The sequence below is a fragment of the Durio zibethinus genome, chromosome 18 (genome assembly GCF_047325235.1).
Source record: "Durio zibethinus cultivar Kanyao isolate XHJ-2024 chromosome 18, ASM4732523v1, whole genome shotgun sequence".
In the NCBI taxonomy this organism is placed as follows: domain Eukaryota; kingdom Viridiplantae; phylum Streptophyta; class Magnoliopsida; order Malvales; family Malvaceae; genus Durio; species Durio zibethinus.
In genome coordinates, this window is record NC_143179.1 from 4790101 (window position 1) to 4804067 (window position 13967).

General features: G+C 28.7%; 1 protein-coding gene across 1 annotated transcript; it reads left to right on the top strand.

Moving 5' to 3' along the window:
- Nucleotides 1-11964: 11964 nt before the first annotated feature.
- LOC111300302 (auxin-induced protein IAA4-like) lies at nt 11965-13671 on the top strand. The gene is made up of 4 exons (XM_022895937.2): nt 11965-12458; nt 12701-12960; nt 13205-13286; nt 13369-13671. The coding sequence occupies exons 1-4, from the start codon at nt 12094-12096 to the stop codon at nt 13418-13420; spliced, it is 759 nt and encodes a 252-aa protein (XP_022751672.2). The 5' UTR covers nt 11965-12093; the 3' UTR covers nt 13421-13671.
- Nucleotides 13672-13967: the final 296 nt, after the last annotated feature.

The window sequence follows — 13967 nt, forward strand, 5'->3', positions numbered from 1 at the left end:
TGGTTCCACGTTTAAATAGTTTCATTTGACTGAAATTAATCAATCTTTGACTTTAATTAGTTTTTAAAACGAGTTATATCTTACAATTCTTGAGTTGAACATGAAATAATCTTTACGTTTATAGAATTATTATGAGACTGAAATTATTATAATATTTACTTATTTCAAAAGAAAAGTAGTCTCTGTTTGATCGTATCAAAAAGTTTTGAGATTAAAACCTATCATCATTAGAAATGAAGATTCCAGTAGGAACAATCTCCCTTGGGTGTAGCTGCAACATTCAAAGTTAAAGATAGAGCAGAAGCAAGAAAGTTGGTTGCCGACTTAAACCCATTTGAAAGTTGGAAATTATTATCTCAGCCTGCGTCCTTGAGCTTCAAGTCTGTCAGAAACTATACTGTTGGATTATTCTCTTGTATCCCCGCTTTCCTTTTTTTCATGTCATTATCACAATGTAAAGTTCTCCCTACATTTCTCATCCTTTTACTGCCTAAATACAACAACTTTAAATTTTTTCAGGGGCGGAAAACTTTTACGTGAACTGCAATCTTGATTTTTTGGGTTAATTCCTCTATATATGGTTAGTGGGATTTTCCCTTTTACAGGATCAAAGCTGCAATAAAATCTCAGTCTATCTCCCCAGTCCTCTCTCTCTCTCTCTCTCTCTCTCTCTCTCTCTCACACACACACACACACACACACGCGCGCGCGCGCGCACAAAAGCCTCATGGGAATGGATCCAGGATGCATCCATTCCATTCTGTTCCATTTCTTTTGTGTTGTCTCTTCTCATATAGGATGTATATATATTCCTAACTAATTGGTCATATAGTTTTTGTCATAAGATTTTGCCGATGATTCGCATGAAATATCATATATTCCACTTCGTCCTATGCTCTCAAAGTTGTATTTTTAAAATACATGAGTATTTAATATTAAGATTTTCAAGCACATATATATATTTCATAATGAAATCAACATAAAATAAATTAAACATGTATTAAAGATAACATTTAATGTGGTTTTCTCAATTGTTTATATCCACAGACAAAAAAAAAATCACTATAAATATAAATATAAAACTCCCAATAACCAAACATTAATCTTGAATCTTATAATAATCTTAGTTTTTATGCCACTTGTGTTTAAACACATAGAATATTTTATATATAATGTAACTTAATATATATATTTTTTAACTTTTTCTCACGTCCTACAAATTTATCTCCTATGGAAACATTACATAAATGTTACATTTCTCTCGTATTCTAAAGGTTTTTTTTTTTTTTAGCAAATCTCATAAATATCTAAAAAAAAAAAATCAAATCTTTTGATATTTGAATAAAATATGTTCAATATTTAATTTTTGTTAAGTGCATGGATTCTATTAAGCACTCAAATAACATTCGAGTCCTTTTTTTTTTTTTAAATAAAACGCTACTAACATTTTTTTCCTTTTTATTTTCACCCTATATGTGTTTAGATGAAGTGATTTTCATTTTTTCCAGACCAGGAAACTAGCATACTGTCTATAAGAACAAAACCAAACAATATGGGATTGGCAATTCATTTTAGAATAGATGGTTAATTTCTTGGGATATGAATTTGGTGCTACACTAAATGTGTGCACGTATTACGAAGTTTGTGCAATATTCACTTTTAGGCTTGCATGTGGGGATAGGCTTTAGATCACGAGTCCTTCACTTTCCCACCATTTCCACAATGATATCTTACTTTGTTTTTCGCCTGCCAATTCACATAAATTCTTCCCACACTTCACCAGCTCCACTCATTTTCAAACTCCAAAATTAATCTCCCTACCTCCTTGATCTTGCTTGAAAAATGGGTGTTTTCCCTTTATGTAACCATGATTATTAGGATATTTTTACCTATAAAAGACCATTGTCTTCAACAATCAAATATATTACCAAAGTAATGTCTCTTCACTCGTGCCAAGATTCTGACGGAAGGGCAAGATTCACGTGTATATTTGCTTAAGAGCAAGTCTACCAGTGGAGACCATGACAAGCAAAATTAGGGAAGTAAAAAAAACAATGTTTTGGTGTATTCTTTTGTCTATTAGTAGAGACCATGACCAGCAAAACTAGGAACAAAAGTTGGACGTTCATTGGAGACGAGGGGATCATGCCCTGAAGCTTGTGATATGCCTGACACAAATGAAGGGGACTTATAAATATTTAATTTTGTTCGAATTGATTAAAATGAATTTGATAAATTAAATTTAAATTTATCGATTTGCTATTTTCTTACTCATGTTAGGCATGAAATTTTTTATTATATTTTTTATAATTTAAAATATTATATATAAATAAAAATATTTGTAATCATCTATAATTTGTATAAAAAATTACAAAAATAATTTATATATAAATTATTACGAAAGAATCCAAATTAGCATTTTGTAAGTTTTGAAAAAAAAAATTAATTTCAATAAAATTTCTTTGAGTTATGAAAATAAAATTACAAACAAAACTTAATAAAAAAAAGTCAATACCTTATTTTATAATTATATAAACTCTTAAAAATATATATTATTTTAGTGTGAAAATTAAGATTTACACATGTGACATATTATTTATAAGTTGAAAGCCTTAATTTTGTTTTTCTTTAAAATTTTTTGGATAGTAAATTTATAAATTTTAATTTGAAATTTCAATGAAAATAAAAAAGAAATTTAGGCTTATAATTAGGATTTACCATTCTATTAATGGATGTAAAGATTATTATTTATATGCTTTTGAATTCAAATTTTTTTTATAAAATCAAATAAATTCACAATATTGATAATTAAATTTAGCATTTCAAGACCAACATAAATACTATTCAAACTCCAAAATTGTCAAAAGAAAAGTAGCGTATGAATTGTGATTGCATGCTTATATATTAAATTATTACATGATAAATTGTTTTTTAAGAAGAAATGTACTATTTTGCAATATGATTGTAGGTTTAAATCAATATTTATGATTTTAACTATTAGATAAATTTGTGAATAATTTGGTCAAAATATAAATATCAATTTAAATATGTGTAATTTTAAATTGAGATAAAATATTTTTTTTTATTTTACATCGTAGGAAAATGAAGATAAAAAAATTGGTAAATAATAATTATTCAACTACAAAATTTATTAATTGAAATTTATATAAATATTGATTTAGATGATGTATGATTTTTTATGATTCCTAATTAAGATTTAGAGATTTAACCTTTAAAAATTATTTAAATTTTGTATTTCATATATATGGGAAAGAATGAGGTATGAGATATGTTTTTTGGATTTAAATTAAGATAAAACTTATATACTTTGAAATATTAAGATAAATGTAAATTTTAAAATTTTAAAATTTTAAAATTTTGAATAATTGATTGAATAAAATTATTTAGAACTGTTTCACGTGTCAATAATATAAATTGTTCACCTAAGAATTCACTAAAGCAAATTTTATGATATTTTTATGTATGTTGTAATATAATATTATATATAATTTATTGCATATAAGATTCAATTGATTTTCTTGTCCCAGTAATTGATTCAAATTCAAATTGAATTTGAAACCCAATAGTTAATTTGAGATTTATGGCATAATGAAATTTAAGCCCAAAACTATAGTCCAATATTTATTTCTTTATTTATTTTATTATTATTTTCATTTTAGTTGTAAAAGTAAAAAGTCAAAAAATAAATAAAAATAAAAAAAAAAGGACAAAAACTTAAAATCAAAATTTTTTTGTTAGTATTCTTCCATTTTTCTTCTGCCATTGCAAGACACAAGCATTCAATCATCCCCGTAACCTGACACCACACACCCTGCCAACTCCATGAATCAAGAAATTCTGATCCCTGAAAATCTGGGATGAAGATTTTCATCCCAGATTGGACCTTTAAAACGGCTATCCACAGACAAGCAAAAGGGGGAGGAAAAAATTTTTTCACATTGTCTGAAAAAAAAAGAAAGAAAGGAGGCCTTTTTTTTTTTTTTTGACAAAAAGAGACACTGCCTTTATCAACCAGAGCCAACCCCTGCATTCAACCAACCAATTCCACCTCTACCATAACCGAACCACCAGCAACCTCCACAGCACACCATTGAGACACTGCCATTGCCAACACAATCATCTACAAGCATCCTCTGATCCACCCTTAACCAAGGCCTCCCATCATCCTCTGCCTTCTCAATCCCTTCCCAGAACCCGAGGTTTTTACAAAAAGAAATGGAAGGCAGATTTGATTTTAAGCACTCAAAAGAGAAATTAAGACTGATAGAATTTGGATATGAATAGGTTTTTGCAAGGAGACGTAACATGATTTTCATTGCTCTCATTTCGATGGAAGGGGCTTAGGCTGAGCCTGAGAAGTATGATATGTGAGAAAACATGTTCAACATTTTTGCATAACTTTCACTTCCTAGGCCAATTCGGTCATGATATGGCGTAGATAAGCTATGCTTTGGCCAGCCTAAACATAGTCATTCTCTAAACCTAAAAAAGAAGGTGACTTGTGTGAAATGAATAATCCCCTTGTAAACAATGAAATTTTGAAAAAAATATTTTAATCAATTAAATAATTATATTTAATTGGTTAAATAAATTAACAAAAAAAATTATCAAAATCATTTGGTAAAGCCAGTTAAAACTTTAGGACATATGAATAATGTAATTAAATTATATCCATAAGTCATCTTTCTTATCTCTAATTTATTTAAAATAATTAGAGATAAAATCAAAGTGATTAAATTTTTTTAGAGCTCCCTCGTAAAGTATCACCTAAACACTATAAATAGAGACTTACACCAAGTTATGGGAACAAAAATTCTAAAGAAGAGAAAAACTAGCCCTCTTTCAGAGATTCTCAAGGCTTCAATTTCTACTGCCTTTTCTCATCAAGTTCCACCGGCTACCAACAACTCTTTTCATCGGATCCGATTCCAATCCAAGTAGATCAACAAAGAAATCATAAGCTTTCAGCCTTTTCCTTTGAAGATTTGCCACATCACTTGTTGTTTGTGATCAAACTTTTGCCCTCGGAGATTAGTTTAACATCCTTAAAGCCTTGCTCTCAAGAGCCCAACGCTCATCCATTCGAGATTCAAGTTTTTTCTAAGCCCTCAAATATTTTATTCTTTTTCTCAAAGAAATCGAATCAGAGATTTTTTTTTTTTTTTGTATAAAAAATCTAAGGAAAATTGTACCCAATACTTGATAAGTGTTATATAAAGCTTTTGATGATCACATATCCAAATACAATATAGGTTAACCTGTTCGATCGGTATCATTTCGAAGAGCTTATATGAACAGTAATCTTTTCATTAAAATTATCATATCACCCTAAATAATCAACAATGTTGCGTTACTGTCTTTCTGATTGATATACGGAGTATTAGTTTTTGAATAAATTACCTACTTTAAAAGTGTATTTGGTTATTGGTGAAGGATTAGTTGAGTTGGTAAGGATAAATATTTCATATATAAAGCTTGAATTTGATTTCCATTATTAGCAGTTTTTTTTTTTTTTTTATGGATAATTTTTATATTCAATATATGCCTCACTAACATTTATGTTTGAATTACATGAATGAAAAATACACTTAAAAATTAGTGTATTCATATCTTGTAAAATATTAATATAATTTATGTATTCGTATCATATTTTATATTAAAATTGTGTAACATCTCTCGTGTTGATATAAAAATATAAAACATATTTTTTTATTTTATTAAACTTATATTAATTTTTATTTAAATTTTAAACTATATCATTTTATTGTATCATCATATTATATTTTAACTTATCAAATCTAATCACAATAACCAACCTAACTTAAAGTAAAGGCTCTTCATTCTCTAGATGGCGAATCTTGATTGACTAACAATAGAAACCGACTTGGAGAAACAAGAAGCATGACATGAGAATTGCGACGGAAAATTATCCGATAGCAAATTACTTGACTCGGTGGATGTATGGAGAGAGGCCTCCAATCCAGCACGAAATGAATGTTGAGTCCACAATCAAGCAGGAAATGTAGTTGGTTATTTCTTTTTATAATTACATAATTAAGCATGACTTAACATCAAATTGACGGAATTTAGTCATTAAAGAAATGATGAATCATTAAAGAAATTAACACCTTATGAAATCACTAATAATTTCACTTCACTTGCGATCCTCTGCTTGCAGCCAAATGTTCCCTGGTTTATAGTAGTTAGTGCAAAATGGGTGGCACCGTTGTTGGAGTTATATTGGCAATACGGCCGCCAGCAGAACCCAGCCCAAATCTACTTGGATGGCACTATTTTATAAAATACATGACATGTTGAAATTGAGTTGTTGATTTTGTGAACAAAAATAATAGCACAGTACTTTTGCAAAATACTAATAAAAATAAGTGGATGTGACAAAAAAAATTAGATTTAACAATTTAAAACTTAACACGAATACAATATGAAAAAAAAGAGATGAAGGTGATATAATTTTAAAATTTAATAATAATTATATATAAATTTAACAAAATAAAAAAAAAATATTTTATATTTTTATATCTATATAAATTATTATATATAAATTTCATATAAAATATAATATAAATACACAAATTTTAATATTTTACACAATAAAATATACGAATCATCAAATTTTTAAAAAATAACATCTTTGGGTGCATTAACCTAACTGGAAACCAAACCCTTTTTTTTTTTTTGTGTTTGATTGTTGTTTCTTCAATGTGAGAAAATGGGATAGGGGAGATGGAACGAATATCATAGGATCATATATAGGATGCTTTTTCCACTATTGCATTTTTTTTTCTTTCCATCCATTCTTTTTATTGACCCAACACTAGAAAAAAGATGGTGCCTAATGACAGCCCAACCATTGTTATCAATAGACTGAGCCCCTAATGGACCAACCATGTTATTAATGTACTAAACAACTGCAAATTTGGAGAAAATTTCTACCTTAAAAGAAAAAATTGGTGTAAAATTGTTTTCCATTTTAAATTTCCTCTTAGTTGAAATAAAATATTCAAACCATTTAAGATGAAAATTTTATATTAATTCACCAACAACATATGGTTGGTTGGAAAACGATCCAAGAAAGCAAATGGGTTGGATTCTTAATTCTATTGGGTGCCAATATTCTCTCATGGATTTTACCAAACAGCATATTTTCTAGGCCTTTAGGTGGATCAAAATTGGGTTTGTCCATGGCTCTTTTTAGTCAAGCTAGGCTGCCAAAAGAGAGAAGAAGACTGTACCTTCAAAGTCAAAATCATTGAAACACCCTTCAATTTTACCGTCTATTTCTCCCCCACGTGTGAATGTAATGCCCATCTCCCCATCCGGATCCAAAGAAACAGAGTTTTTTTTTTCGGAGTTTGAAATGGAAGTTAGTGAGAACATTGAATAAAATGAACGAGACAGCTCGGGAAGTTTTCATCTCACAAGCTATTCAACTTGTAATACCAAATCTCAATTGATTTGCTTTGTTCAGCTATCCTGGCATGTGGTCTTAAAATCAATTACATTGTATGGTGATTTCACAATTTATCAGCGACAGTGATTGACTTTGAGCTTTGAAGATAACTTCAACATGCAAAACGTCCTATTTACTTTCCCGAGTAAGGATTGAATAAAATGAATAACCCCAAAAGTGGGGGACCTCTCTCGTTGAGACAAAATCAAGCTTCCAAACAGCCTAGTGACTAGACGGACCCTCACCTACATTTCTAGACTAATGGAAAATAGCCTAACAAAAACAACCCATTCACTTCAATCCCCACAACACGAAGAGCCTTGAGTGAGTGGTAGAGAAATTTATCTAATTCTTCACCATTCAAGTTGCCCCCCAATTCCCTCATTGATTTGCGCATGCACATAGATTAATTGACTAAACCAGAAAACCCAATCCCTTGAACAGTGTGATAAAAGCCCTGGCACTCACTACAACAAAATTTATAAAATTTTTTATCCACATTGCCTCCCAAGTGAACAACCCTAAGTAAACTCATTTAAGTTCTGGACCACGCAAGGGGGACTCGTGGGTTTTGATCGGATGGAAAATTTGCTTTGTTCGAATGTTGGTGGCACCATTCCACCGCCCTGTGCGGGTTGCCCCGCCTTGGCTGTCTGACTCGTGTGCTTCGGCTCTGCCTTGGGGGGGCCCCCAATCACATGAATCCCCCATGTTCCCATTTCAATCTTGTCCATTCTATTCCTAGCAATGGAGTAATGTGATTTGAAATGCGTTTTGGGTTTGAAGAGGGGGCAATGTTACCAAATTTCATTTTATTGGAACTAGTTTTGTTAGCATAAGCCAAAAAAGTGCTATAAAATTTAGGTTAAAATATAATATTAATCAAAATTGTGTTTATTAGGAATTGAAAAAAAATAAGAAAAATAAATTTTGATTCAAAATTATAATATTTGATTTAATTCATATAATTTTTTTTATTCGATTCGAATTAAGTTCGAATATTAAATATAAATATTAAATTCAAATGAGATTTTGAATCAAAAAATAATTAAAAATTAAATATAATAGAGTTATATATTTTTATTAATTTTTATATTTTTTAAAATTTTTATAAACTAATATAATTATTTTATACTCAAATTTATTTTAATACATTCAAAATTATATTAAAATGATATATCAAAAAATTAAAAATTAATAAAATAATAAATCAAATTAAACGGATAAAATTTGATTGGAATCGAATTATATAAAATTTTAATTTAAATTTAAATCAAAATTTATAATTTTATATATTATTAAAAATTCAAACAAAAAATCCAATTCCATTTTAACGTTATCACCCTAATGTTTATTATTCAGCACAAAACATAAAGAAAAAAAGCACATAGGGAACATGCGTTCTGTTTAAAAACGACAAAGTTGTCTTCTTGGCAAGACCATTGAGACAATTTTGCTGTGGGTTCCATTCTCCACAGTGCTTGTCTTTCTCGCTCTCCATTCCCAAACTAAAATAAAGACAAAAAAAAAAAAAAAAAACCATTTTTTCTTAACAGAAAAAGATGTGGTCTGCTCTTGAACAGTTATTCTTTATAAAGTTGTATGTTCGTGAGAAGAAAGACTTAAAAAGAAGATCTTTAACGAGGTTTGTAAATTTTTTTAAAAATAATTAAATTAAAAATAAAAATGAAATTTAATATATTAAAATTTTTATTATATAAATTAAGTATACAAATTTAAATAAATTTTAATACATATTTGTAGTAAAAATATTGATCAAAATTTTATCATTGAATAAATATAATTAAATTTGAATTATAAATAATTTTTTATATATATTATTAATTTTTATATTGAATTTTATAAATTTATAAATTTGATTTTTTTATTAAATTTTTTTTTAATTTTACACACATTTTCTAAATAACTTAACATAAATTTTATCTTATTTATGAGTAAAATTATTTAAAAAAATATGCATATAATACTCTACTGTAAATTGGTTAATGGTAATATATAATATATAACTAGATTATAAACAGTGCGATGCATGAAATAATTTTATTTATTTAATATATACAAATTAATTTTTTATTTATATTTAAAATTTTAAAACTTATAACATATATAAAATTTATATATATTGACTTATTATTAAAAAGTAAATTTTCTAAAATAGCAAAAAAATTTGTATCTTTCCTTTGAAAATTTTTGTTTATAATAATATTTATATACCTGTTAAATTATATCAAATAAAAATAAACTATGTCTTTTTTAAAAATAAAATCATACATTATTAAATAATAAATTAAATAATAAAATAAGTATTAATACACTTTCATTTTAGTAATCTTGAAAAAAAATTATTTTTCATAAGAATAAAACTATAATAATAATAAAATATATTTTAGAAAAATTTATAAACAAAAAAAAACAAATTGCATTAGTAATAAAACATACATTAAAAAAAGTTATTGAAAAAATAAAAAAAATTGATGTATAACACATTACATTTGTAGTCTTAAATTTATAAAAAAATTATTTAGTGGTAATTAGGATTAAATGGATAATTTTTTAAATTTAAAATGGATACAATAAGTGATAACAATAATATTAAAGTTTTTGCATTTCTTTGATAAATTTGATAATTAAAGTTCAAATTGATATAATCATTTTGATAATCTTATTATTTAAAGATTTAAGATGAAAATTTTTAAAATTTTTAAAATTTTACATAAAATTACTTGAATTTTTAATGTTTTATGTCAATTTTTTAAAAGATAATTTTTTAAATCAAGATAAAAAAATATTGTTAAAAGATTTAGATAAACTTAATATTTGTAATTTTTAAATATGTTTGAAAGATTTTGATAATTAAATGAATTTTTAAATAAGGTTATTTGGTAAATAACTAAAATTATTTATTAAAATTTTTTTTCATATTTCATATTTTTACTTTTAAAATATATATATCTAAATTGATTTGATTTTAAATTATAATTTAAATAATTTTGATATTTAAATAAATTAAAAAATATCTAATTTGAAATTAAAAAAAATTATCTTATTCTTTTAAAAAGTTATCTTACGTGTTATTTAAAAAAATTGTCTACATAGATGCATATATGGTAAACTTATTTATGTATATTTTTATATATAATATATACATATATATATATATTAGATTTAAAATTTAAAATTTAATTTCATTAATTCATATAATAATTTTTAAAATTTTTTTAATAAATATAATATTCGAATTTTATTACTTATAATTTTTTTTATATTATTAGATTACGGTTTTTTTCTAAATATGTTTAACTTGAAAGCAACGGTTTAAAAAAATTGAATACTTTGGATGGATTCTATGGATTGAACATCTTGACTAGCAAGACAGAGAAGCTAATGAAACGTGCCAGATTGGGTAAGTGTTGGTATAAAGAGATGAGGAAAGAGAAGACGTGTCAATGATTTTGAATGCAAGGGAAATCGAGAGGGTGGGCCCTGTAGGTTTGACTATCAAATCTGCATCCTACACAGGAATTAAAAAGGATCTTTTGCTGATCTCTAAGCTTTCTTTCAGTCTCACGGAGTCCCTTTCCCTCAAAACCCAAAACCCCAACTGTCGGTATTTATTGAAATGAAGCTTGTTTCTTTTTTTTTAGGCTTTTGGCCATGATTTAGAGTTACAAAGAGGGTTAAACCATCACTTTTAATTGCTTTCACAAGTGAATTCTTTTGTCAAACATAAAGTGGCCCTTCCCTTACTTTCAAAGCATACAAAGTTTACATGGTCAATAATTCAAGTTGTCTGTTTCACATGTTGCAACTATATATTCCCTTGTTAGTCTTTAAGAGATTTTAAAGAAAAGCTTAATCCATCAATTTAATCGAATTAATGTAAAAAGATCTTAGCTAAAAATCGTGATTTGCAATTTAAATTAAAGAACCTGTTATTCTAATTTGAATTGCCATTTTATAGAATTCTAGTAAGTGAATTCAAATTCCACATCTTTATTGTTCTGGTAATTTTTTAATTTCATAAACATATCTTTTGATAATTAAAAATTTTGTTAAAAAATAATGAGATATATGATGAATTATTAGTCTGATTTATTTTATTTTGTCAATGTATAAAAAAATACTCTTTTTAATAGCACAAATCACAACTCTGTTAATGTATTTCCCACTCACTGTCAAAATGCCGTCAAAATGAGAAATTCACGAACCAAAAGAGTTCAGAAGAAAAACAGAACTCTGAGGTTATGGTGCGCGTGAAATCGTCGGCAGTGTAGTTAGCAAAGATGCTGAAAACAATGGGAAGCAACAAAAAAAGCAGAAGGGGACAAATTGGTCGGCCAAAAGTGTAGCAAAGCTTGGACCCACTTCACCAAATGTTACTATCTGTCTGCTGAATGTCCCCATCCTCACCGCTACAATTTCACCTTATATTAAAATTCCCCAACTTCGGTACGCCAAGAAACCCAGATTTCCTTGACTCTTGAGCCTTGACCCCCCCACCCCAGGTTGCACTTGCTTCTTTTGAAGTATTCTGGTTTATTTCGAAGGAAATCTTTTTTTCTTTGGACAATTTTTGTTTCATGTTGTATTTGATGTGCATGGAGCTCCAACTGGGACTCGCTCTTCCAAGTGATCCTCATATTATGCCAATCAAAATGTTTGACCTAAACAGCTGTGGTTACGAGCCTGGGGAGGGTTTGGGTTCCAACACTTTGAGCCGGCCATTGCTAAAACTGGGTCCATCTGACATTAACATTAATAACAGCAGCAGCAGTAGCCCTAGCCGCAGCGGTGGCAGAAGAAAACGGTGCTTCGATGAAGTACAGCGCTTTGATGAGAACAGAATTTTTCCCAAAACGCTGCCTCTTTTGCTTTCGACTAACCAACCTAATGATGAACATGACCCTAATGGTCTCGAGGACAACTCTTCTTCTGCCATTTTCAAGTACTTCACTTTTTCTCTATCTTTCTTTTCTTTTTGTTCCGTGCGCCTGTCTGTTTCTGCGTTTGTATTTCAACTCTGTCGTGTTTTTTTTCTTTTTTCTTTTTTGCGTGCTTTTAAGAACAAAAAACATGCAAAAACTTGAGTTGTTAGTTTTCTCTCTTATTTTGGGTTCTTATCAATTTTCTTAATGAATTGATGTTTGGGAATTTGTCGTTTATGCGGTTTAATCTTTGATTTGATAGGAATGATGGAGAGGGTTTAGTGGGGTGGCCACCAGTGAAAACCTGGAGGAAGAAGCTACTCCTACAAATTCCAAAGGGCGGAGCAGTTAACAATAATCGCGTGGCGGCGATGGCGGAGAATGGCTGCCGCGGCAGGGCTTCAAATTCCACGTACGTGAAGGTAAAGATGGAGGGAATTGCAATTGCCAGGAAAATTGACCTTAGCGTCCATCACTCTTTTGAAACGCTTACAAGCACCCTGATGGGATTGTTTGATATATGTAAGTAACCAAACCTTGCTTAAATACAATTAAAAATTTTTTTTTTTTACAAAGAAGTCCATGATCTGATGACAAGAGTAGGGGTTTAAGATACGAAGATTTGAACTTAAAATTTAAATATCATCTCTTAAGGCATGAATTAACTGAACTGAACTCGGGTTCAAATACAATTCCAATTTCATCATCAAGTTTGATTAACAAGGCCTGATTTAACTGTTGATTTTCCCTTCTTGTTTCGGAACAGCTGATGAGAATTGGAAGGGCTTTAAACTCACTTATCAGGACATAGAAGGAGACTGGTTGCTTGCTGAAGATGTTCCCTGGAGGTACTTTTCTTTTTTCCTTTTTTTTTTCTTTTCCCTGTTTGCTTAGATAGAAACTGATGGAAACAAACTTGGGTTATTTCAGGACCTTCATTCGCTCCTCGAAATGCCTCAAATTGATTAGAAGCAGAGGCTAGCAAATGGGGAGTTTTCTCATGGGACCACATCAAATTTATAAAAATCGTCGGCCAGCAAGTTTCAGCTTCCTTTTGATCTTAAAAGAATCATGGTGGTCCTTTTTTTTTTTTTTTTTCTTGAATTTTGAATGACTGCATGTAATAAATAGTAATTTAACTCTTTTTTTTCTTTTTTTTTTGTGTAAAATTTGAAACAGCAATCAGTTCTATGAGAATCGGAAAAGACTAGAAAACATATGACTTGGTGATCATATTTGAATCTGCTTGAGCCGCCGGTTTCTTTAAAGCACAAGCACTTGAATAACACCATGGTCAGGCCATATTTAAGTGCAATTTACGCCTAACACTAACTTTTGGCTATTCTTAATCATAAAACAATTTTGGGACAATAAAAAAGGCCTTTGATTTCTTTTTTGAGTGGAATGTTTCCGGTTATCCTTCTCTAGAATAGCACTAAAGATTGTAGCTTTATAAGATTTGCAGACTGCATTGCCATTGCAGGAGTACGAAATCTCCCAAATGGCAGAACGAGAGATATCCATGTTGC